Source organism: Lonchura striata, chromosome 3 (genome assembly GCF_046129695.1).
Source record: "Lonchura striata isolate bLonStr1 chromosome 3, bLonStr1.mat, whole genome shotgun sequence".
NCBI classification, from domain to species: Eukaryota; Metazoa; Chordata; class Aves; order Passeriformes; family Estrildidae; genus Lonchura; species Lonchura striata.
Genome location: NC_134605.1, coordinates 35,885,884 through 35,912,091, shown reverse-complemented (window position 1 = coordinate 35,912,091; position 26,208 = coordinate 35,885,884). Strand labels below are relative to the sequence as shown.

At 40.1% G+C, this 26,208-nt stretch overlaps 1 protein-coding gene across 4 annotated transcripts; it reads left to right on the top strand.

The window, feature by feature from the left end:
• The first annotated feature begins 128 nt into the window (after positions 1-128).
• On the top strand, positions 129-26,208 carry ZNF318 (zinc finger protein 318). Of its 4 annotated transcripts, none has more exons than XR_004148009.2 (11): positions 129-494; positions 5,441-5,586; positions 10,387-11,020; positions 12,113-13,537; positions 15,965-16,064; positions 16,770-17,056; positions 20,178-20,381; positions 20,847-20,946; positions 21,938-22,056; positions 22,447-25,858; positions 25,975-26,208. XR_004148009.2 is itself a non-coding variant. In XM_077782066.1 (11 exons), the coding sequence occupies exons 4-11, from the start codon at positions 10,394-10,396 to the stop codon at positions 25,195-25,197; spliced, it is 5,613 nt and encodes a 1,870-aa protein (XP_077638192.1). In that variant the 5' UTR covers positions 2,090-2,470; positions 3,522-3,618; positions 5,441-5,586; positions 10,387-10,393; the 3' UTR covers positions 25,198-26,208. The 4 variants fall into 4 exon arrangements, 3 of the variants coding, with proteins under 3 accessions (XP_021399881.2, XP_077638192.1, XP_077638191.1); XM_077782066.1 differs by lacking the exon at positions 129-494 and adding exons at positions 2,090-2,470; positions 3,522-3,618 and having other exon boundaries at positions 22,447-26,208; XM_021544206.2 differs by having other exon boundaries at positions 22,447-26,208.

Sequence of the window (26,208 nt, the reverse complement as noted above, 5' to 3'; positions counted from 1 at the left end):
CCCCGCCCCCCCGCCCCGGCCCCCCCTCCCCCGCCCGGCTCGGGGGCGCGCAGGGCGGCGGGGAGCGCGCACGCCGTGGGGGGGCCGGCCCGGAGGAGCCGCGGGACCCCCGGGCCGCTGGCGCCATCATGTACCGCTCCAGCAGCGGCCGCTCCGGCCCTTCGTCCTCCTCCTCCTCCCACCGGCTGAAGGAGGGCTGCTCGTCGGCGTCCCGCGCCTCCCGCTTCAGCACATCGGGGCCGGGGCCAGGCCACGGCCGGCCTCCCCCGCCGATGCCCGCCGCCGCTTGCGCCGCCGACTCGCCGCCGCGCTCCGCTTCGCCCCGTCCGCCGCCGCTTCGCCGCCACCGCTCCCCGTCGGGCCACCGCGGGCCCTGCCGCCGCTCTCCGTCGCCACATCGCAGCCGGAGGTTGCCATCGCCGCCGGGAGGAGCGGGGCTCGGCGGGCCTCGGGGCCGCCGGGGCAGCGAGCACGGAGACGGCGGCAGCAGCCGGGTAAATACCGCCGTGCACCGAGGGGCTCGGTGCGGGCCCTGACCCCTCCCCTGGCGGCTGTCAGAGCCCCAGGCTCGGCGTGGCCAAGTCCTTGCGAATTTACACCAGCCCCGGGCTCTCCCTATGCGGACGGAGAGCGGCAGTTTCCCCCCTATTCCTTAGAGAGCCAAATGGGGGAAAAAAATATTGATTTCCATTTTAAGTGATGTTTTCTCACTCGTTTCCATTGCATTTTTATTTGTCTTACTGGCTAGAGCCATTTTAGAGAAGATTCGAAGTCAGAGGATGTAGTTTTCCTCCATTCAACACATTGGGTTGTGTTACTACATAAATATCGTTTAACTTATGGGAGTATAACTTTCTAGATAGCATAAATTGAATGAGTACTTTGAATTCTTTCTGCTGTCACGGCGGGCGTACAAAGAGGACTTTTACTGATTTACATCTTTGATAGGTATTCTTTGGTAGGCACTGCTTTGTAGTTGAGGCTGTGCACAGGGTGTTCCAATCTTCTCACTTTCTCTTGGCAAAGTCTGATTTGGGCATGCAAAGCTCTGTTTTGGTATCTGTGCTGGATGGCATCTTGGGATGCCGACACCTTCGTAATAAATCAAAGTGTGTGTGTGTGAAGACTTTTTTTTGTGTGTGTGAGTGGGATTCGCTCACTTGGGTTTTATCTTCTTGCTCCTTGGTATAGTGATTGTTTTGTCTGGTGACTTTGAGCTGTGGAGTTCATTGTGCATTTGAACTACCATGAAAGAAGAGATTTTCATAGTGGGGTATTCTAAGCAGTGGTTGCATGGTCACTCAATCCAGAATACATACAGTTGCAAAAAACGGTATAATTGCCTTTCCCTCTTGCTCTGCAGTATATTCTGCCCTCTCCTGTGTGCTCAGGCATGCATTTGTGAGCTGCAGGGTGGGCTGATGTGAGGAAACGATGTAGCTGAAAGTTAGTCCCACAAAAATGTGTTTATCTGCTGGTTCATTGCTTGGTGGAACTCCCAAGAGAGAATGGGGATTGCCCTTTCTTGTGGTGATACATGTTCTTACCGGATTTCTTTGGAGCTGCAACCGTAGAAGAGGTCATGAGTGATTGTAGTGACATTAAAATTCAGGTATTGGTGTTATTTCTTATTGCAAGGTGAGTTGCCTTGGAGATCCAGGAAGATAATGTCTTGGACAGTTAAGCCAAGCCAGGCTAAGAAACTTGCCTCTGCCCATTTGTTTTCACATGGTATTTCACCCTTATCTCCATCCTCTTTAGCTTCCTGTATGGTACCCTTGCAAATTGCATTACTAGTAACATCCACGATGAAAATAAGTCGTTTTTAAAAAGGAAATGTTTTTCTATTGGATTAATGTCAGTTTGTGTTGTAACTTGATGGACAGTTGCATGTTCACAACTGATGGGTGGCAACCTGGGATACAGGACAGAACTTTCTTAAACTGACTTCACCATCAGTCCGTTACCCATTTCACTGTATCCACGGTAGGCTGTGAACCTGTGCTGGCTGTAAGAAAACTTTCAATGCTGACTGTATTGGTGGTTCAGACTTGGTGAAATTTTATCTAGGAGTTTTGACTAGAACCCCTCTTTGGTGGGAGGGAAGGCCACCAAAAACATCCACTTTACACAAACATTATTTTTTACAAATGCCACGCTTCTAGTGTTACTTTACATCCTCCTGGCTCAAGTTAAATCAGTCATCTCAGCAAATTGTTACAGAATAATGTTTTTTTTTCTTGCGTGTTCTAACTTCAGAGGATTGAAAAAATATTTATCCTATATTTAAGTAGGCCTTAGCTAATGCTGTACTGATGAGCCAAATGGATTTTTTGTTTATTTACAGGATTACTGCATTTAAGGAAAGCCCTTCTGTAGGAAGCAATTGTCACAATAAGAGATCTTGAGACAATTAAGTAGAGTTCTTCCACCTATATTGTGCTGACTCTTGTGTTTGCTAAAGCCCAGTGTAAGTAATTCTTAGAATGTAACATCCACATTTTTTCCATGGAAGCTTTTGTCCCCCAATAGGTGTTTGACAACTGGCACTATTTCTTCAAAAGTAATGTTACAAAGCATAAAATACGTATGTAGGTTTTTTTTATGTTTTAAAGGTACTGTTTACAAAATAAATGTTAATTAGAGAAAGATAAAAGCTGGGATTATGCTGTCATTTTCCAAAGAATGGCACTAAATATGATGGAAACAGAGCAGACAGCAGATGTGTTGGGTTATCATGACTGGCTGGGGTAAAGTTTTAATAAAACTTTTAGGATTTTATGACTTAAGACGTTTTCTTCAGAAGTTTGAGAATACGATATGTGTAGATATGGGAAATAACACAAATAACTGATAAGTAAGTGGCATTTTGGAGCTGTCACTGTAAGGACATGAATTCAGAAGCCCAAGGAAGAGGAATTTAGGTTGCAACAAGGAAAGAGGACTTGAAAGAGGGGAATATATGCATAAAGGTGGGAGATGTAATATGTAGAATGAAGACACTGATGGGATAAGGGCGTGGGGTTGATATGGAGAAAATAAATTTGAGTACAAGTTCCTGGTTGTTGTCCCTATCCTACATATGAATTGAGGTATGAAAGCAGCAGCCTTAGAGATTTCTTACTACATTTTCTTGTTTCTGGGAGTTGTTTTGTTTTTGTTGTTGTTGTGATTTTTTAAAAATGGTTATTATTTGTGAGATGGATTTAATGCATTTCCAGGCTACAGCATTGTTACACATTTTGTTGTGCATAACTGGGATGCTGGCAGTGGAGCCATGTATTGGGTGTTATAAGTAGGAGTGGTGTTAATTTCTTAATAGCTGAGGAAAACTTTGTGGTGATTGGAAGAACATGGAGTAACAGCAAAGGTTTGGGGTGAGTACTGAGAAATGTAATGGAGGAGAGGAAGGTCAGGGCTTTACAGTGAGAGATTTTGGCAGACTTTTATTTGTTCTTGCAAGGCTGACATGTACTGCTTCTATTTATCCCTGCTGACCTGCGTGCTTGTTCTTTTTAAAGGTATGCTTTAGCTTCTTTGCTTTCTTGTAAGAAAATTGGCTGAGATTAGAGGACTGGAGCATGTGGGGTCAACAGAGGATGGAGAAATGACAAGCAGGTATGCAACCTGTTCAGTAATATGGCAGTGGTAACTGTGGTTTAGGTGACAGAACAGGAAGGGAGAAAAATGCAGTGCAATGTACACATAGGTATGGCTAGTGGGGGTGTTCAGTGCTCCAGATATACTTTTAAACCTTTTAAAAGTGGAACTTTTCCAGTTTAAAAAAATAGTATTAAAAAATAATAAAGTTCAAATATTTACTGCCCTAACTGCTGTCTCTGGACAATTTGTATAGATCAGTCATAAGCAATCCAAACATCCCAAACATTCTTAATGTAAAGTATTTTTTTCCTTTGCTCAGAGTTTGTTCTGAGGTGTAATCATCACTTCTCTGTCTTCAGTGGAGGTGATTGTCATCTGTATGCCCACAGTCTTGATGACAAGAAGATGGCCTTGAAGAAAGCAATTTCTTGAGGCAGCCCTCAAAATTCAGTGTTACAATGGGCCCAAGTTAGAATGTGTTTGTATGAGACACATGCACCTTGAATATGTTGTATCTCAGACAGGCTGTTGCAGGATTGTATTGTGCTGGGATGGTTGGTCTTCAAAAGCAATTAAAGTGTGTTTTTATATTTGCTGGGATTCAGCTTAATAAGCAAAACAGAAATCACTAATATGTTACCTTAGAATAAAGCTATATGCACAATGGATTCTAGTACAGGTTTGTACTGCAAGTGGATTTTGTTAGGTAAACTTGTAAAGGAATTCTTTTGCTTTTGTTGGAGATTATGTACTGTTCCTTTGGTCTCTTGGAGGACTGAGCTGAACCTGCTGCATGTTCTCAGGGTGGATGTGGACGATGCAATGCACCTGCTGCTTGCTACTGCAGTTTTCAGCAGTAAAAGCAGAGTGCAATGCATGACTGGTTTGGCAGAACTGAAGCTGGTTCACAGCTTCGTGTTAGTCAGAATCTATTTAGTGTTTGTTTAAAAAAGCGAATCAGGTATCTCTGTCTTTAGGGAGTCTCACCTGTTTTTTATGGAACTCCCCTTAACTCTGACCAGTCCTGTATTCCACTGCTGTATTTTAGAATAATGTGAGGCATAACTAGTTAAACATAACTTACCAGTGATGGTGTTTTGTGTACTGTGTATGTGTATGAAGGAAGGTCTGTGCAGAGGCAATGAGCTCAGGTCTTCTCTGCTGTAGATTTTTCAGAGGCAACTTTATTTAGTTTACTATGGTTTATCTCTACCAGCTTTAAATAATGGTAATGTGAATGTTAGACACCTATAGAAGGTGTTTTTAGTGGCATTGGTGTTTTTAGTATTATGTTGTGCTTATCTGCTGAAAAAGCAGCATGAGGTGAGGAAAGCTGTTAAAACCAGAACTGCTAGGAAAATCTTTGTTTACACTGGTTCATGTTGTTACTAAAGTTGTAAAGGACCAGAAATACAGACACTTCGTTCAGGAATTCCTGGCACTATTTTTTATGCTATTTTTATATAGCTGCTTCTTCTCTACAAAGAAGGGAGAACAGCAGCAAATTTGGCACTTTGTGACTTTCTCTTTGGTTTTATATTTTCCACAATGTTGCTTTATAAAATGTCTATTGAGTTGAAAATTTCTAGATAAGTTAAATATAGAGCATGTTTATCAGCACCTGGAATGAGACGTTAAATGCAGTAAATACCCTCCCCTTTCTTTAGTAACTAAATAGAATTTAAGTATTTGGAACAGTTGTTCTTCTAGTTTGATTTTTTTAATTGATCCATCCCCTCAAGTCAAATTTATTAAGCACAGCAGAATCATTTTCCTTTCTGTACCTGAGATTAAAATCCCCTTGTTGATGGGCTTGCACTCTTTCTTCAATTTACAGAGGCGCTCACCGAGTCTCCGCTCGGAGTCTTCCCTGGAACACAGTTTGCGGATTACTGTTGGTAATGACCGGTATTGCATTGGCACGCCAGAGCGAAGGAGACTGCCTGATAGACTGGGCTCACCAGTTGATAACCTGAGTGACAGGTATGGTCCTCTGCAGGTGGGGATTCACGTGGGTTAAACAGTGTGGGAGTGGCTCTACTGGATGAGACCAAACATCTCCTTAGCCCACTGAATGCCTAGGGAATGAGGGTAAGCACATAGCAGTGCTTCCCAGGAATATTCCTCCAGCCTCTCACAAGTTGTGGTGCAGAGAATTCCTGAATGAAAGTCTCTGCCTGTGTAACTCTAAACAGATACTTCTTCTCTAATCCTTGTCAGCTGCTTCTAAATCCCATATAAACTAAGCATGCACATCATATATTGCAGGAAGGAGTCTGATGTCAATCCCTGGGGTGCTTCCTTCCCCTTAATGGAGGGATGTCACATGGAGAAAATTCATTTGACATTTTACTGCTTCAGCCACCTTCTGTTTCTTATGAACTACCTAGTCCTTACTTAAAGGAAGGTTGTTTAATATAAGGATAGTGTAAAGCTTCAACCTCCTCATTTATTGGGAGGAATTGTCTACTTCCCTGATTTTTGAGACTTGTCTAGAAGAAAACTCTAAAAACAGCTTGAAGGAGAGTATTATTTTGACTTTAAAAACCCTGCAGAAGAGAACATAGACAGTCTGATACATTATAAAGGAAGTGTTAGAATTCCTAAGATCCCTTGACTGAAATTGGAAGGAAACAGTTAATGGAGAGAATTGTTTCATGTTAAAATACTTCACTGCTCTTAACAGTGAAATATAAATTTTAGTAGATACGATTAGGAACTCTTTGCCTTCAGTAGGAGAACTGGTAAAATCTGGTGAAAGAAAATCAGAAAACTGTGCAAATAATTCTCTTTGTCTTGAATGGCAAAATTCAAGATGGCATAGCTTGTGCCCTAGAGCATACAGTTGCACTTTCAGGTCAAGGATAAACATCCAGCACAGAAAAAAAACATTACTACTTCCATTTTTGATGTAAATATCATCAACTGTTAAAAAAAAAAAGATGAGAGAGAGGGAAGTTAGCAGAATAAATTAATTTCCTGTCTTTCTCAGGTGTGAAGTTAAGTTTCAGCAGGTGTAGACAACAAAATGAGAGTTTGGTTTTTGGTACTGCCACTGTTATGCCTTTGCCTCAGTTCTCTTGGCATCAGTGTTTGACTTGTAAATCCCTTGTGCAGTCTGCTGTCTTCTAAATGAAATGAGTGTGTATGCTCAGGGAGGGTACAGTGGTTGGAAGGAAAAGGAAGTTGTATGTTGGGAACTGGCACTTCTCTGGCAAATTGGGAACATTTGAGGACAGGGGGTGATGGTGTTTGTCCCATTGCTTCATGTTCTCAGGTGAGATTTTAGATTTGATCTCTTCTGTGGTGCTGATGCATGGTTACAAGTAACATCAGGTATAGCACAATTTATTTAACGTAAGAGTGAGAAATCACAGAAGTTGACTTCTTTGTTACAGAACCCATATATGTGAAACAGAATGGTAAGAATAGACTCCAGAGAAAGTTTAAAAGTGACAGATGAGTTAGAATGAAAAGAAAACAAAGAGACCACGTAGACTTTAATCTTTAAGTGATTTCCCTGTATTTGTAGTGTAAGTATGCGAGAACTTAATGTTGTTACATTTGCTTTTTTTTTTTTTTTTTTTTTTTTTTTTTTTTTTTTTTTTGTCTGATCTGTGCTGGCTGCACTTTACTGACTGATGCTCTTTGTCCCTTATGTGACAACCAAGTCACCTGTTAATTTTCCTAAATCATCTAGGTACTACTTCTGAAGAAACTTAGAAGTTTCTTCACTGCTAGCTATTTTATTTGTTTTCAAAAGACACTTGGTATTTGGTTAAGGACATTTGTTTATCAAGTATTTTTCATCATGTATTTTTTTCCCCTCCCTGAGAGGCTGCCCTGGTATCAGAACACTGACTTTATATCTATCACTGGGCCATAAAATGGTCCTTATTGTTACTATTCATATCACATTTTTATTTACCATGTGGTACTTTCTAATAAAAAAAAAAAAAGGCAAAAGAAAAAAAGTGTTTCCTGAAGATGTCTCCTCAAATTTTGAAGTAATTGGAGCAAATAATTCTGAATTTAGTTATTCTCAGTTATTTTTGCTAAAAGTACTCTACTTTGATATTTGAAGCAATCACTTTGACACATTATTCTCTGTAATTTGTAGGGCCTTGGGAGGGTAGAGATGTTCATTAGTCTATAAAGGAAATAAAAAAACCTTTTAGAGTCTCCTGCAGCAGTGGATTTTCAGGATGCCCGAGGAGACTTTCTAAAGGTGTATGTTCCCATGCAGGTCTCTCCTAAAACATCTGTAAGAACTTGCCACAAGTTTCTAGGGAAGCTGGTCTCCTGCACATGTCTAAATAGGCACACTGAATGCTGCTGGACTGTGTCTTCAAGATCTCCTAAGCAGCTCCACTCTCTTGCTTGGACCAATAAGTGTATTTTTGTCTTCCAGAATCTCAATCTGTCAAAGTGAAAAATAAATCTTTTTCTCCCTCCCAATCTTCCATCTGTCCAGCTCTCAGTATTTTTAAGACATTCTACTACTATCTGAGCTGGCACAAGTTCTGGAGAGCATCCCACCAATTCTTTCATCTGAGGTTAATACGAAAGACCAAATCACTGCAGAGACTTGGTCTGTGTTAAGCTGTCTTCTGAAATAGCGTTTTTTGGCATGATATCAAGAATAACAGTTGGTCTGAATATGAGCAGCTCATCTAGCTCCCTATTCAAATACTGTGTATTAAAGTGGAGTCCTGATGATTGCTGACAGCAGAATGCCACTATTTATTTCTATTTCTGCATATGTGAATAAACATGCCAAAAAGTAAATTACCTTACACTAGTTGTAGGTCTCTGAGGCATCATGTATGTGTAGCCTGTGGTCTGTTTTCCACCTCTGAAACAGCAAATTCCAGTGATTCATGGATTCTTTGTTAGTGAAGGAAGTGGGATGGTCACAGTGGTACCACCTTGTATCCTCTCTCAGGGATGCAGTAGCCAGTAGTGGACATCACTGGCTGAAAGCACCCAAACCAATTAAGAGGGATGTAACTCTATTGGACTGTGCACAGAAAACATGTTTCAAAGAATCCTGTAAGGCAAATAATAATTTTTTCCCACAGCTGTATTTAATTTTCAGGTTTTAAATTTGCATTTTAGCTGTTCAAAGTATATTTGGAATTTCTTGCTAGTTTAAAATACAGTAGATTTGTTGTTTCTTTTTTTCCAAAGTATGATTAAAAACTCCTGTGCTTTGTCACCTCAGTCAGTGTGTTTGAATTTTAGGTGACAGCGGCCAGACACGCATCTAAATAATTTGCACAAAAATCGGCTGAAGGTATATGGTGAAGCACATCTGTTACTCCATCAAGTGTGTTCATGCAGCTTGTACAGGTTTAGCAGGCTCTCAGAAAACGTGCCACTGGGAATAGACACCTTTATGTAGGTTGTGAAAACAACATTTATTTATGAAATTTAATTTAGCTATTTGTAGATACTTTTGTGCTTTTGGAGGAGGATGTGTGTAGTTTGCTTTTGGATATGTGTAGTTTGCTGAAAACTGGAAAGACACCATGTAATACAGTGCATGCCAGATTTATTTTATGTGTTGGACTGATAAAATATCTAATAAATGCTTTGCAATGATGCAGGGTAAAATGAAGGTTTGTGTTGATTTTGTTCTTAAATATGCATGTGTAAACTATGAAAATACCCAAAAGACCTTATCTGTGCATCTCTGTATCTCTGCTTTTCTTTAGTCTGTTGTGAAAAACTGGGGCTGTAATTTATTTGCAGATTTTTTTGAAGATGTCTTCTGGCATTGCTTGATTTGTCCCTTCTCAAATTTATGGAGGGACCTTTTTGAGTAGGAGGAGGTGATTTTTGTGGATTCAGGCCCTTATATGTAGTTTATCTCAAATTGATTCACTCAGGAAAGTCTTCTGTCTCATTGATGTCAATTAGGGAGCACATATTGTTTCTTGGATGATCTTGCTAGATTTTGAAATATCAATGAGTAAAACCAGCAGCTGGTAAATTTTAAAGAAAAGTCCCAGAAAAGTTTTTAGACATACAGAAAAAGGCCTTAGTTTAAAAAGTACCCCTAATTTTAGGTGTCTGTAGGAATAGGTCCAAAAGTAGATAGTCCAAGAGAAGAAGCTGGTTATTCTTATGCTCTGACAGTTGCACATCCACTATGTGTAATAATGCAGGGGCTGGCACAGAAGAATGGTACCATTACGCTTAATCTCCTTGGTTTATAGATACCAGAAATTGTGTTTTCTTTCATGTAGGGGGTTTGTGTGATTAGAGACAGTGCTGTCTGCATATCTGTTGCAAAAGAAAATGTTGATAGAATTTGTGGTCCTTGTCCACAGCTGAGGATAAAAAGAGGATGTGGTTGCATTTGCCAGTGTGAAACTGAATTATACCTTGAATAATTCATAGCAAATCTGACCTTGGCATCTTACTGGGAGAGGCAAGGAAAGGGATTGTGGTCTGAAATACAATAGTAAGGGTTTTTTAAAACCTGTAGTCTCTCACATTCACAGAAACTAATCCATCCTGTCATTTTTCAAGGCTCTTATTCTTCAGTATGAGTTGAATTGTTCATGTGACTGTGTTTGCAGGTAACTTCCTGGAGGGATGTACAGTACTATTAAAAATAAAAGTCTCCTTCTCTACCCTGCCTTTTAAATACATAAAATGTTGGTTCTGTTTAGTGAGGGAGATGTTATTTTGAAACTGGTTTGGAAATTTCTTTCCCTTGAGTAGGAGTTGTTTACTCTGATTCAGGTTCTTCTATTCTGTGTTTCTCTCACACAGGGATGATATGGCTGATGGCCCAATATTCACTAGAGGCCTCACATGTCCTCGTGGCCTTGAGAGATACCCAGCACATGAAGATCAGCCTTCAAGTCCCTTCATTCCGAGGCATGATGAAGACTACCGCAACCGAGACGTTTTCCTCCACCGTTCAGATTACAGTCCACACTATGGCCGTCGGGAGGAGCTGCCTCGTGGGTCTGACAGAGATGGTGACAAACTGAGGAGATCCCCCTACCCACTGAGGGCAGAGGAGAGGGGACGAGAAATAAAGCGTCCACGGTACGAAAAGGATGAGAAGATGCATGGTGTGAGTGGAGAGCATCAAGGTTTCTCATCAGGAACGCGAAACTACCGCAGGCGAAGCCGCAGCCGTAGTAGAAGCCTGAGCCCGTCGTACCTGAATGAAGAATTCCGAGAGCTTGACCGTGCAAGGAGGAAAAGAGAAGAAGAAGAGCGCAGTAGAAACTTGAATCATGATGTTTCAGGCACTGGCTATACGATCCCTGGCTTGACTAACACATTACAGACTTCTGAGCCTCGGTATACATACAAGCCTGAAGAAATCCCACCCATGCCCAAAAAATCTATTTTGAAGAAACGAGTAGAGATGGAAGTAGATTCTGCTGTTCAGGTTTGGTGTCTATGTGTCTGTCTGTGTGCTTCTACTTTCCAAAGCAGTTACTTCATGATACAGAATGTTAGTTTGATTTCCAAAATAGGAAAGCCAAATCTTTGTGTACCTTTCCTTAAGAGGACAGGTATCTTTCTGCAGGGCAGTATAAGTTTGAAGTGGATTAGAAACTTTAAATGGTTATGGCATAAAATGTCTTTGTGGAAATGCAACCCATGATGCAGAGATCTGGGCCAGGTTTCATAGAAAAGCTGACTCTCATAGTACCACAGGCAGTCAGGATATTGATTGAAGCTCTTCCCCTGTCACAGTGTCTCTTTCTTGTTTCTTTGTAGATTTAGTGAACTGCCTAATGCATCCTCAGTACCTCTGCTTGAAAACAACTTTTAAATTGCCTTATTTTTTTCTCTTTGAACTACAGACTAGGATCAACCCTACTTAATTTATATCAAACCTATACCAACTGAGTCTCAAAATTAAAGCAGTGGACAGATAAGTGGTTGTGACTACTGTGATAAACTGACTTTTTGTATTTTAACATATCACTTTGATTTGCCTGTTTTACTGATCAGTGTTGGTTTGACAGTGACATATTTATCTCAGGAGTGTTCAGATACTGAGCATCCCTTTCCATACCTATTAATGGAAATGCTATTTAATATGGCATTAATTATGGATATCTAAAGAAGTGAATATCTGGGAATAACCCCAATGCAGTAGTTTTTATCTGACTTAAGGTATTGAAATCCTATGTCCATAGTCCCTGTGACTATGACTAAACTCAAAGCATATCCAAAATGATGTAACAGGGTTTCAATTTTAAAAATTCAGTTCTTATGCTTGCAAAAAATGTGTGAAATATAACTTATTTTGTGTGTTCTCTGAGATAAGCATTCATTGTTGGGCATAGCATTCCAGAATTATTGGGCAACTTGGTTTGTAATATTCTGTGTTCTCTGCATATGTCTTCAACTGCATATTGTCTCTTCTAACAGTTTTATTCAGCTGTGAACTCAAGGAGCAATGAACACTTTCATTTGTTCTGTGAGGTGCATAGTGCATTAGAAGTAAATAGTATCTTCTCTCTTTCAGCCTGAGGGCTTTTCAAGCAGTCCAGCCCCCAGCAAGGATCCTCCTCTTCTTTCTAGTCAGTCTTCTTTGCCCCAGAGCAACAACATAGCTCCTTTTGCTTCTGAAGTGGAAAACTTTCTCAAACGGTTTAACAAAGGCTCTCTTGTGGAGTCTTCAAACAAGGAGTTGTGTGAAGGTTTGTGTGAGTGGAACCCCCCCTCTGGGCCTCCTAAAGACACTTTGATGTTTGAAGAGAAGTTTGGAAGCTTCTTAAGTCACAAAGAAAAAGTAGAACCCAAGTCAGAGCCCACTGATCGCCATACTGACTTCCTGCTGCCTCATGAGAGGGCCAGTCAGGATGGCAGTGGTTTCTCCCGAATTCTGGGCATGATGGCTGATTCTGTCAGTGCTCAGGAGAAGAGGAGGCGTAGCTTTCCTGACATTGAGGATGAAGAAAAATTTCTTTATGGTGATGAGGATGAAGAGACCAAAATTGAATCTCTTCCCATAGAGAAGCCTCCAGTTAGTTGTGGCAATGAGATAATAATACAGAAAATGAGCCCGCCTCCTTCTCCTGCTCCAGCTGTCAAGATGGATCCTTTAGAAGAGCCAAATGCAGAGTATGCAAAGATCCATGACTTACTCAAAACCATTGGACTTGACATTGGTGTTGCTGAAATTGGAAAACTGGCTGTTCGTACCCAGGAACGCCTTCATGGCAAAAAGCTGGCATCTCGTTCTCCAGATCGTCGTTCTTCAGACACTCGCAGGCTGGACGCTTGGGAGCTGCGCCGCAGCCGCAGTGACACTCGTTCTCCTGAGTCGGGCCAGCAGCGTTCAGTGTCACCTCCAGGCTCTTTCCAGCAGCCTAAAGATGCGTCCTCTTTTCAGAAATCAGACTATATGAAGAACAGGCCAGTGGGACAGGAGATACCTGCACATGCACCAGAACAGCCTCTTCCTTCTGTCTCTCTCATTCCTTCAATTCCACCAACTCCTGCTAGTTTGCCACCTACACCTACTTCTGTTTCCCAATACCAGATTCCCAGCTATTCCCATTACACTGCCGCTCAAATGCCCCAAAACTATCCCACTTCCACAATGGCACCTCCAGGATACGATGCATATGGGCACTATATGGCATATGCAGCTCCTGGCTGGCCCATGTACCCCACTGCCCAACAGCCTAATACTACACTACCAGAAGCTCATGGTCTTCTTACTATGGCCATGTCAGCGAACCCCACACGTCCCAATCTCCGGGTGATTGAGACAGTCTCTCTGGGAAAGGATGTCCCTGATGTAAAAAGAGATGGTTCTGTGCTTGTTCAAGTCCCTACCACTCCTTCTCATTCCAAAGCACCCCTTCGTCTGTCGTCACACCCTCTCAAAAATACCACAGAAAGGATGTCGGATGAAAAAAATCGGGCAGCTCAAAAGCAGAAGGTATGTTAGGTATTCTGGTACTTCAGAATGTGTTGGACTGCGTGATTGGTGGGGCGGAAGCTTTTTCTCTTCAGGTGCATCTTTTATTTTTTTTTTTCTGAGTTGCTCCAGTTCAGCCCTCTGCTCCAGTTTAAAAATAGTTTGACCTAGTTTACTTCTGTTGAAGATTTCTAAGTATTTGTCTGTATTAATCTGTGACACTTGTAAAAAATGCATTGTAAATCTCCTGAAGTTGTATGCCATTGGTTATGACAGAGCAGATGAAATCTAAAACAAAGTTGAATTTCTTTGAACCAGCCAAAATCTTACAGAGAAAACACACGTTGGCCACAGCTTGGCTTTATTCTGGTGAGATTTAGATATTGAAATACCTGAAGATACCTGGGGATATGTGAAAATCTGAAGGGACAGTGTAAAGAAAATTAAATGGCTTTTTTTACTGATGTCCAGTGGCAGAACAAGAGGCAGGAGGCACAAACTAAAACATAGGAGGCTCCATCAGGACATGCTACATTGTACAAAATACCATGGTTACATTCTTAAATATACTCTAAAGGATATCATCATTCACCATCACATATAACCTTCCCTCTAAATTTATATTAATTCTCTTAAAAAAATCACAAAATGAGAAGAATTTAGGGGAAACTACCTAGGGGCTTTGACACCAGTTCAGGTCACATGTGTTAGTGTTTTCCTCTTTTAATTATCTTGGTTTATACAATAATCAGAGAGTTGTGGGAAAGAATGTATTTTCAAATGTACTTACACAACTGTCAAAAATCTGGATGACTCCCAAAAGTTGAGTTTTCAGACTGGTGTCCACTTGGTCTTTATTGTTAAAATAAAGGCATAGAATTATTTGCGTATGAAGGGACAATTAAAAACATCTTGTTCCAATCCCACTGCCATAGACAGGGACACATTCTACTAGACCAGATTGCTCAGAGCCCCATCCAACCTGGCCTTGAAGACTTCAGGGCTGGAGAGTCCACAGTCTCTATGGGCAACCTGTTTCCATGCCTCACCATCCACCTTGTAAAGAAATGCTTCCTTTATATCTAGTTTAAATCTATCCTCTTTTAGTTTGAAACTGTTACCACTTTTCCTGTCACTACAGACCTTGGTAAAATATCTGTACACATTTTTCTTTCAAACCACTTTAGGTTTGGAGGCTGCAATATGATCTTTTATTATAAGAACTTTTTATTCACTTGTATGAAGTGCCACGTCAGCAAATAAGTGAGCTTCCACTTCTTGCAGGAATAATTTCTTCAGCTGACATAGCTGAAATTTTGTTCTTAATGAAATTTAGTACCTTTGGAAGAGCTGTCTTGGCTGAAGGTGTATGGTTTTCTCCTGCCCTGACATACCTTGGTAGCTCATTTGTGAATCTTGGTAAAACTTCTAAGGATTTATTTGCAGTACAGAAATCTTTGTCTTGGGCTTAGTCCACTGGGTTTTTGCTGGGATGACTTGGAGTATAAAAATTGCCATGCTCCACTTGATGCTCCCATGCTGCAGAAAACTCAGAAGGAGAGAATGGTGCTTTGATGATAAAAAAAAATAGCATACAAAACCAAAATAATAATAATTTTAAAAACTCCTTATGTTGTTTAAGATGTAGCTTAACTATGTGGGTAGAACTACTTCAGGAAATATTCAGGGATCCTGCCAACGTTGACATTGCTATAGTAGAAGAGATTGTCTAGGGAAGTCAAGATCACTTGTTTGTTAAGGGAAGAGTCTGTAATAAGATTTAATAGCCTTGTGAAGGTAAAAAAATGGGATTTTTCTCTTGAAAAGTGAACCTGGAAAAGAAACTGAAAGAACTTTTCAGATTTAATTTTAGCATATTGCTTTGTTTCCTCTATGAGAATCAATGAAAACCAATAAAAAAAGGATTTGTGAGCTTCTCATGCCACAGTTTACCTTACTGAACAAGAAACAAATTTCATCCTGATGTTTAATGTCAGATTGAAGCACAACCTAACAGCTAAAATGGGTCAGAGTCAAAGCAGGAAGCAAGGTGAAGGGCTGTGAAGGTCGATGGAATATGCTTGCTGTAGAGATTCTGCATGAGTTTGGAACAACCATTTGTCATTGATCTTGATTAGCTCTGTAGAAGACAGTCAGCTGAGCCCAGGGGCCTTAGAAGTGTTACAACAAACAGAGCAGTTTAGAGGAAAACACTGCCCAAAAGAAAAAAAAATCCTACAAACTGGCTTGAGGCATGACCACACAATACAGTTACTTTCAGATACAGAGGGAGAGGTTTATTTATTGTGTTAAAATACTCAAGAACATTTTGGGAATAGTGAGGAGTGTTCTGTGTCTATAAAGCTGAGTTCTTCCTGTCATTCTTGCAAGACTTTTTAACTTGTGTTGGGAAGAGAAGAAAATCCAGACACCTTCCAATTTATTTAGGTGATAGAAGAAAGAGAAAAACTGAAGAGTGATCGAGAAGCACGGCAGAAGAAGCTTTACTATCTTAAGACTGAATTGGACAGGCTTCGTAAACAGCAAGGTAAAGTGCATTACCACTCTTCAACCCCCTGCTTCTTTTTTTTCCCCCCTTGGGATGTATCACAAGTCCTGGTATCTAACAGGAGAAGGAGGACCAAAATAAGAATAGTCCATAATGTATTTTCATACTCCTGGCAATGCACAACTCTTGAAAAAGCAGTGACCTAGTTAAGCAGACAATTGCTCTTGCATCTTCTTGGCTTGATTGTACTTTACGCATTTTAGTGATTCTTCAGAAGAAGTGAGAAATAGTGACTGAAGATGTAATTGTGTCTTTAAATTTTTCATGAATCTTATCTGGAGATGGAAAAGTCCTCTCTCAAGAGAGTTAATTTTTTGCGTCTTTAAAATTTGTTTAGTCCGAGTAAATACTTAATTTCCTCATCTTTGGAAAATTATAATTTCAGGTTAAAATGGGCAATTTAACTTTTGCTTGTTTTGTCACACAGGGAAAACAGTGATTATAAATGGATAACTCTGAAGGTGCCTTTCTTGGGGTGTGTGTTATCGTAGTCCCTATAGAGGCACATCATGCAGATTTAGTGATGTTGTACCTGAGAGTCAGTTCCATCTTTACAACTTTATAGTGAAGATTTAGCCATAACATTTTATATTAGTATTTTACTTGTTGCTGGAATTATTGTACAGATATAAAGTCAGTTTTCCTGTTGCATTTCTGACTCTTCTGCTTCCTTGGTTGGCTCAGGTGAGATGTTGAGGAAAAAACGTCGTGAGAAGGACGGACACAAAGACCCCTTGTTGGTTGAGGTGAACAGACTACAAGAGAATATTATGAAGGAGATTGCAGAGCTGCATAAAGAATCTGATGCAGCTGACAAGAAGCAGTCTGAGCTTGACAAAGTAGCACAAATCCTGGGGATTAACATATTTGAAAAAGCCCGGAAACCATCTGTGGAAACTAAAGATTCCTCAGAAAAGAACAGCAAGTCAGAAAATGCAAAAGGTGTAGAGAAAACATCTTCCGCCAACAAGGTAAAGTCTTAAAGTTTGTGTGCTAATGACTTTCCCACTAAGAGAAGAGGGCACTGGAGAGACAGCTGGTCCCAAACATTTATTGAAGGATCATTTAATGTCATTTGTTACCACATCTCATACACTGGCTTTGATGGTGCACGTAGGTGAGAGTCAATGTATCAGTGTATATAATGTCCTTCAGGTTTTGTGCAGTTCAGCACCACTTACTGTTTTTTATCTTGGTATTGCTGAGGTGTTGGTTGGATTGAACAGTATCATGAGTGTGTGTAGCTGTTTGGTCTCAGTACCATACCAGGAGGACAGACTTCTTTTTTCTCTACATATTTTCTGTCATGGCCTTTCGGGGAGGAGTATTAATAGCAGCAGAGCTATTAATAAAGTTGGGATGCACATTGGTTTTCTCACTGTAACAAAGATGATGGTCAGCATAAGATGTTTTTTGTATACATATGTTCTCTTGTAAGAAATACCAGTATGTATCAGTATGGTCTCTCTGATGTGGTCTGTACTACTCTGTGATGGATGTACCAGAACAGGCTTACTGCATTCCAGAAGACAGTTTTACTTTGAAAGTAGGATGGATACTACCATCTGAAAGGTTATATTTGTGTTCAGGAAATCTATTATCCTGCTTTTCAGATGTTTATTCAAATATGTAACAGAAATAGCTAATGGGAAATTGTAGATTATTTTTATATAGATCTTAACATATATATTTTTTGCAGCGAGGAAAATGTTAGTAGGGTAAGAGGTATAAGAAAACTGAGGGGTTACCTCATCAGTTTATCTGAAGGGAGGATGTCAAGAATGTGGAGCCAGGTTCTTCTTATCGGTGGTGTCAAGCAATAGGACAAGAGGCAGTGGGCAGAAACTGATGAACAGGAGGTTCCAGTTGAACATGAGGAAGAACTTTTCATTGTTGGGTGACTGAACACTCAAATTGCCCAGAGAGGTTGTGGAGTCTTCATCACTGGAGATACTCCAGTACCATCTGGACACAATCCTGTGCCGTGTGCTCTCGGATTACCCTGCTTGAGCTTGGAGGTTGGACCAGATGACCCACTGTGGTCCCTTCAAACCTTACCCATTTTGTGATTCTGTATTTCTTCCAAAGCCACTCAAATCTGAAGTTTTTCTTTTGCTTTATTGTGGTCTGAGAACTCATTAGGTACATTTAATTTAGAGACTTGCTTTTAGTTTTTTGTTGTTTCTCGAAACATCTCTGAAGTTTACTGTCCACTTACTTGAACAAACGGTTTGCTTCAGTCACCACTTTATAAAACTAAAGTAGGCCAAAATGTTTGTTAAGTCCTACATTGCATTAAGTTATATTGTTTTCTTTTCTTGAGATATGGCATGTATGAATATATTTCTCATTATTTTAATTTGCATTGTCTGTGTCATCCAAACCCATAATGACTTGATCTCCTTTTCATAGTTCCTTATTTTAACATGGAAAATTGTGAGTCCTGGACAGTAACATTTATTATTTTCATACATATGTAGGCACATAGGACATGGCCTTTAGCCTCTAAAATTCATATTGTAGTTCTGATAATTTTTTTTTTCATGAAAAGAAAGATGGTGCTGGCCTTTCAACACTGAAATTGGCTGGCTTTGCCAACCTGAGGGCAAAAGCCTTTGCCTTTCTGCTTATTTGCAAGACACCTTGTGGTCCCTTGCTGCTGACCCTGTGTCTGTGTGTTGTAGTTATACAGTCAGTGCAGAGGTGAAGCCAGTGTTACTGTGCTAAACAGACCGGCTCTAAATAATAGCAAATTTTAAAGGCATCATTGAGCTGGGGTAATGCACAAACTGGAGTTAAGAGTGGGCTGAGAAGCATTGTCTTTTTAAAGTTTTGATTGAGATAGTATTTTTATAGGTGTATGTCTATAAATAACATAAACATTGATCCTTGTGTGGCATTGTGAACATCCTTCCATGAACCTCCTGCAGATCATAAGTTTATCTCACTGTTAAAGAAAATGTATGCTATGTTCTTGCTGACAGAATACATGCAAATATTCATTGGGTCACTTCTTATTCTGCTACCAAGAACTAGATTATATTGGGATATGGGTATCTGTGGTGTGCATAGTGGCCTGGCTGTGTCTTCATTCTTTGATTTGCAGTGTATGTTGTGCGGGGTGGTGTTAAGGAATTTAAAGTAAGGCAGATATTATTTGACAATTTTCAATCTACTTAAATAAATTTGTTCAGTGCTGGTAGTGAATAATTTGGAAATCATACAACCAACTTGAATCTGCTAAATTAACATGCTGTTCTTTCCAGACTGCCTTGCAAAATGATAACATGATGGACTTTATGCCATTGGAAATATAACTGAGAACTCAAAATACATCTACTACTACTGTAATCTAAATTACCAGGACTCATTAACGGTATATTTCAGATAATACTTGTTTTGCTACAAGTTCAGTTTAGTATTAATTTTCGATAGAGTTCTGAAATGTCTGTATATCACTATATGGCGTCTTTCTGTACAGATCAATGTAAATGCAAACATCACATGTTTAAATCACAAGATCCTTCACTCTCTATACTTAGGTAATTAACAAAACACCATCTTTCTTTTATTATTAAGCAATAAGTTTTCTGGAGAGTTCAGGAACACTCAAATAATCTGATAAAGCTGATGTAGTTAAATACTTGTAGTCACCTGATTTTTGCTTCCTTTTCCATTCTGCTTTCATCCAAGCTACTTTTACAGTAACTTCTGAATGCCTCTAGGGGAACCATTTGAGGTCTTCTGGGCACTGATTGGCTAGTATGGTAAATTGGAACTGTTATGTGAAACCAATAAAGTAGGAAGGGTGCATGCCACAGGGAATTTGTTCATTTGGTTCCTTGATTACCTACAACCATCCAGCCATTACATCTGGGACCCTTATTGGAAACGCTTCACTGCAGCCACGCAGCATCTTAGTCGGCAATACCAGCTCTCTGAAACAGTGGAATTAACCTGGGCGCTGAAAAGCAGGTGATATATTTTTTTTTTTGTGTGTGTATGGCTTCTGCTGGAGGCAGGTTCTGAGTTCTTGAGCATTTTGCCTGTCCTGCCTTGTCTTAGAGAAATGTTTCCTTCTGTTCAATTTAGGAATCAAAAACTACTAATGAAAAATCCAGAGGTAGAAGCCCGAAGCCAGCAGAATCCTCTTCACAGTCCTCCAAACATCCTTTCCAGTTGGCCAATATTTATGAATATTATGATGCAGGGAACCACTGGTGCAAAGACTGCAATACCATCTGCGGGACCATGTTTGACTTTTTCACACACATGCATAATAAGAAACACAGACAGGTATGTTGCAGGCTTCCTTCACTAAGTGCATTTCATATTGCTATGAGTATTAACATTAAAACATACAGCACGGAACTACATTTTACAAGAGAACCTGAAGTAATAATGAACCCAAGAAGTAACTTATGAAATTCTTTTCCCCTAATGTTGGACTTGAGCAGTTGTACAGCTATTGGTGTATTCCAAATAGTGTAAATGTGTTCAGTTTGCTCGGGTTTGCCACTTGTGTTTCACATTTTTACGTGTTATTTGTGGTCATTTATATTTTACACTTTCCACAGGTTATTTTGTCATTGTAAATTGCAAAATGGGAGGGAAAAGAGAGGAAAATTAATTGTTGTAAATATTTGCACATTGATTTTGATATTTAGTGTTCTAAAAGAATATTAAAAAGAAAAAAGACAAGTGTACTTGCCTTGCTAGTGTAATATATGAGCCTATATACCTCTATCACTGTGCAAATAGACCCTGGATCCTTACAACAGACCTTGGGCTTCGAAGACCCAGAGCGAGACCAAACAAGAGTCCATAAAACGCATTGATAAGATAACGGTTCCTGCCAAAGGTATGTTAATTTTTATTAACTTGGCTATCATCCATCTTTGCCCTCCAGCAAGTCCCACTTGGTCAGAGAAAGGAATTTTCAAAACTTTACCTTGGTATAGGAGCACATACAGATACTGTATTATTAGGAAAAAGGCAAAGTATTTAGTTTCTTGACTGTTCTTGTGGAAAAGGTCTTGAAGCAAGAGTTTAGGAAAAGTGTGGTTTCTTCTCTTTCAGTGTAGTTCTGAAGTAATTTTTGCCAACATATTAGAATTCAGAGCATAACCACAATAGTTGTCAGTGTTTGGGTAGATCTTGCACAGTATTCCACACAGTCTTGTAGTAGACTTTTCCATTCAGTACATTTTTAGCAGAGGTCTCCCTGAAAATTGACCAGTAAGTACTTGTTATAGTGCAGATATAGGAAATCTGATACAGAAATACGGAAGAAGCTGTAACTGAGTTGAAAATTACTATAGAACTTAAAATATGAATGTCTAAAAGGCCTGCCAGTGATCAACTCCTTTTATTAATCTGTTACATATTTCTAGTAGTGCCTCCTAAAGAAGAATCGGCAGTGCCTACAGAATCCTTGTGCCTACAGAACCTGCTTAGATAACTGTAGCAGGTTCTATAGGCACAAGGATGCAATCTTGCTGAATGTCAAAGAAAATATTTGTGTTCTGTTTATAAACCAGGTATTTAGTATTTGAGCAGGCTATACCACAAAGATGGAAAATAGATCAAAGCTGTAGGAAACATTAACATACTTGAATGCTCAATTACCTTAATATGATGGAGAGCACCTAAATCTTGAACCATAGTAATAAACTTCTTCACTTTGCATGTTTGTTCTGGTAGTGGTAGTTCCTGTGTAACTGTAAAGAGAGCAGCATTAACTGTTCCAAAAAGAACATTACTGGAGGTTTTGCTGTTCTTTGACCAGCTTTGTTAAGAGCTTGGCATTTATTAGGTTTTGTTTCTCTGATAATATTCTTTGGCCTTTTCAGGCTCTGAGTTTCTGATTCCCATCACTGGATATTATTGCCAGCTCTGTCATGAATTTTTTGGAGATCAGATCTCAGCAGAGCAGCATGTGAAAAGTCATCCCCACAATGAGAAGTATAAGGTTGGTAACTGATGTACTATGAAAGAGACATTCCCTAAATTAGGTTCCATTTGTTCTGTCTTCCTTTCCCGAAGAATCACATTTAACTCCTTGGAGTGTATGTATTTGGTTATCTCTACTACATTCTACTGAACTAAATAAGCAGAACTTCCCACTACACCAGTATGTAGAGATATTTTACCTGCATGAAGCTGAAATGTGTCTACTGTAAAGTGACAGCACTACTGCATGCAGTTTGTAGTACCTCACTTTCTTGGTAGGAGAAAGTTCCCTGTTCTCTTAGTGTTGAGTTGGCACTTACTGAGCAAGTCAAAAGTGTCAGAGAGATGCATTTATGTATTTATTTTTCAAGGAAATGGTGGCTAAAATGTTGCTATTTTATTTCCACAGAAATACATAGATGAAAACCCACTCTATGAAGAGAGGAGAAATCTAGACCGTCAGGCTGGATTGGCTGTAGTTCTGGAAACAGAGCGCAGGCGGCAAAACGAGCTGAAACGGAAACTGGTTGAGAAACAGAAGGAAGAGAAGGATGAGAAAACCCCAAAAATAATAAAGAAAGAGGAAGTAAAGAGCATCCCAGAGTCTGGAGAAGGGAATAATGAAACTCAAGGCAAAACAGATTCTTCTGGGCGAAAAATGGGTATCACGGTAAAGCTAAAGAAGGAAGAGAAGACAGAGGAGAAAAAAGAAGAAAAGAAAGAGGAATCTAAAAAGGAATCACCAACCCAGACCTCCTTCGGGAAATTCAGCTGGAAAAAGACTGAGAGAGAGGATAAAACACCAGGAGCTATTGCAAAAGAAGAGAATACAGAAGGAAACAAAGAGGAGAACAAGTGTCAGTCTGTGAAATCCCATATCAAGCCCATTGAAATCAAGTTGTCTGGGAAAACTGTTATTCCACACACTAGCCCATGGATACCAGTTGTTTCCACACCGACACCAACAAAAATTCTCCCCAATCTACCAGTCCCCACCATGATTTTCAGGAAGTCTAGTACTGCAACAGTTAGTAAACCTCCACCTTTGAACACCTTTTTATCCATAAAATCCTCTGGAACTACCACCAAACCACTGCCAGTAGTAAAAGAAACAAATGCAGATCTTCTACTGCCTCCAGAAATCATATCAAAAGCTTTTGGAGGAGAAGAAGTAATTTTAAAAGGCTCAGAGGAGGATTTGAAAGCAGCAGAGAAAAATGAGTCTTCTCAGACAGCAGATAGACTACCTCCACCTTGTCCTCCACCAGCAGTCCAGCCAGCAGCTCTCATCCCCGCAGATGAAGTAGCTCCAGGTGTGTCTGAAAGTGAACAGACAATGTTGGCAATGCCTGTGAGACCACCACCACCTTCAACTGCTTTCAGTGAACAAGCGAAAAAGATAGAGAAACGAAATTCTTGCTTGGCCACAGCCAATGCTAAAGATCTCTATGATATTTTCTACAGTAGTGGTGGAAAGGGTTCAGCTGACAGCAGGCTTGCAAATTCTGCGCTTCCAAATGGAGAAAACCCTAACATAACAAAACCTGCAGATTTATCTGCAAATCATAGAACAAACAGTAGTTCATCCTCATTGAAAGAGGATTCTGAGAATGTGGATTCTTCACAGTGTAATAATCAAGTGACAGGGAGTTTGGTTCCTGTTGAAAATCAGGCTGACATGAACAAGAAATCACTTCAGCCTCACCTATCAGAAATGTCAGTCATAGAATTAGCAGAAACAAACCCTGTTTCTGGTATCCAGATGTCTGCAGAAATTGGACTTGTTGATACAGGAAGTGGAGAGCAGGCAGGCAGTCTGGAATACTGTGCTCTACAGAAAACTGAGGTCCAAGAGAAGATTGGACAGGAAGATGGAAATAGAACTCCAGTTACAAACACAAATATTCCTAGTACCTTGGAGACAAGGATAAAAGACTGGGAAATAAAAGCAGTAAAGCCTAAGCATAGTCTACACCCAAACACCTTGTCACCTGAGATGCAGAACGAAATTCAAAGTTTGGGAAATTCCCATTTGGTAGAGGAAAAGTTAAATGATAACTGTAGAACTCACTCAGAAACTGATAGTCCAGACTTGCTCTGGGGCACTTCCAGAACTAGTAATGGAAAAGAACAGAGAGTCACAACTGATTCTTGTTCTGAAAGTGGTTGGGATCTACCAAGTACTTCAAATCCAGAAATAAAGTCTGGTTCTAATGAGGTTAATGCTTCAGAATTGACAGAAGGACAGACAGAAACGAAAAACACCCTATTAGAAGCTCAAGAAAAAGTTCAACCTAAACCTTCAGGCCATACCGTGTTAGACAACCAAACCCAGAAGCAGGGAGTTGAACGGTTAGTCAGTACCTGCTTGAACATTGCTGAATTCAGATCTGGTCTAGAATTAGTAGCTGAAAATGAAAAAAAGTCATTAGGACACACTGGATCTGATGCAAGAGCAGATAATCTTCTTTTCAATAGACCATCAGAGGATATGAAACACATGAAGACTCCCTCCCAGAAAGCAGACCTTGAGGTGAAAAGCACTGATTTCAATTTGGGAGGCAATAAGGTAAAACGTGAATGTTTCAGCATCCTTTCAGAAGGACTTTTAAAGGAAAATACAGAAGAAGTCACAAAACCAGAAACTATTGCTTCCATTAGGCGGGAGTCCAGTAAACTTAAAAAACTGGGCATTGAAAGAACAGTGAATGAAACAGGGATTACTGATTTTGCTACATTGACTTCTGGTAGTTGTGAAGATAAAATTTGCACACAAATTTCTCAGAAACCTATGCTGCAGCCTGGATCACAGACCTCAAGTAGTGACACTGAAGAAATGGTCACGCCGGTTCTAGAAATGCAGGGCATTTCTCCCACGTCTGAGATACTTGTGCCAGTGGAGGAGACCAAAGGTGGCACTGTTGAAATGCTGTCACTGAGTTGTGACAGAGGCAGCACAGAAAGTCAGGCATCTGGCTGTGTGGAAACTTTAATGCCTGGGCTCAAAGAAATACATGGGAAGGTGGGTGGCTCAGGAAGCAAGGGAATGTGCACCATCTGGAGCAAGAAGACTGAGCAAACAGAAGCTCCTGACAGTAGTTTGGAAGCTACAATGAATTTGGGAATTGCTAAAAGCATAGCAGAAAGCCCAGTGGGTTGAAGTAAACCCAGCTAGTCCCAATATTTGAGGAGCCAGAGCTGGGATTATGTATATGGTTTTTCTTTTTGCTCCAGCTGAGAGTTTTGGGTGTATTTTGCATTCTGTGGTAGGACTTGACTAAAGTGAAACGTAAATCATCAGAAGGTAGCCACATACTTTAATTCTGTACATAATTAATTGTGTAAAATGCTTTTTCATGTGAATTTTTTTTGCCAATTTCTTTTCTACACACTGCTATTAAAATGGACTCTCATTTACAATGCGTACGTCTTCTTTATTTTGGGGGCTTTTATTCTTTGACCATTCCTGGGTGATTTCCAGCTTACCCAGTTTGTGTCAGTAGCACGGTGAATAGCCCAGCTGGTGAGACAAGCACAAGAACAGCAATTTAGAACTGAGGAAATGGAGACTTGCAGAAGACCTAAACTGATCATTTCTTTGAACTGTAATGCATGGGTTTGTTTACTTTTTTGTTTGAAATGCAGGAATGTTTAGAGTTAATTTTATTTGTTTATCTGTCTCTGTGATTTGTAATTACTGTTGTATTACATCTGTACTTAAGGTGTTTCACTGTATTGTATAAGCACATGTATGGATGCCACATCACTAAGCAAGGGGAGAAAATCTGTCCGGACTGGCTTTTGGAGAAGAAAACTATTCGGTAAGGCTCTGTGGCCTGACAACTGGACCAGACGTATTGAGGTCACTTACATGATTTGAAATGGGCTTTCTTTAATTTTATTGTGATCCAGTAACTATTTGTGTTAAATCATTTAGCAGCTGACCAGCTCTGAAGAAGTAGAAGATGAGAACCCTGGTGTCAGGAATTGGACTCGCTTCATGTGATACAGACACATGCATGCCTGCCCTGAATGGTCCTTGAGATATTGAATGTTATTGTTCTCATTTGTGTAGCTTGTTAAAGACTAAAGTATTAAATGTGTTTCCTTGGATAAATATAACATTTTTATTTGTAAATTGTTTTAAAAATAAACATGGAGGTCAACAAAA

What these genes read in the sequence shown, in the direction of transcription:
- ZNF318 (XM_021544206.2), top strand. Translation starts at nt 129, where the DNA reads ATGTACCGCTCCAGCAGCGGCCGCTCCGGCCCTTCGTCCTCCTCCTCC. An exon ending in GAGACGGCGGCAGCAGCCGG is followed by an intron (nt 495 to 5,440) that starts GTAAATACCGCC and finishes TTCAATTTACAG; the next exon opens with AGGCGCTCACCGAGTCTCCG. An exon ending in AAACATCTTCCGCCAACAAG is followed by an intron (nt 17,057 to 20,177) that starts GTAAAGTCTTAA and finishes TGTTCAATTTAG; the next exon opens with GAATCAAAAACTACTAATGA.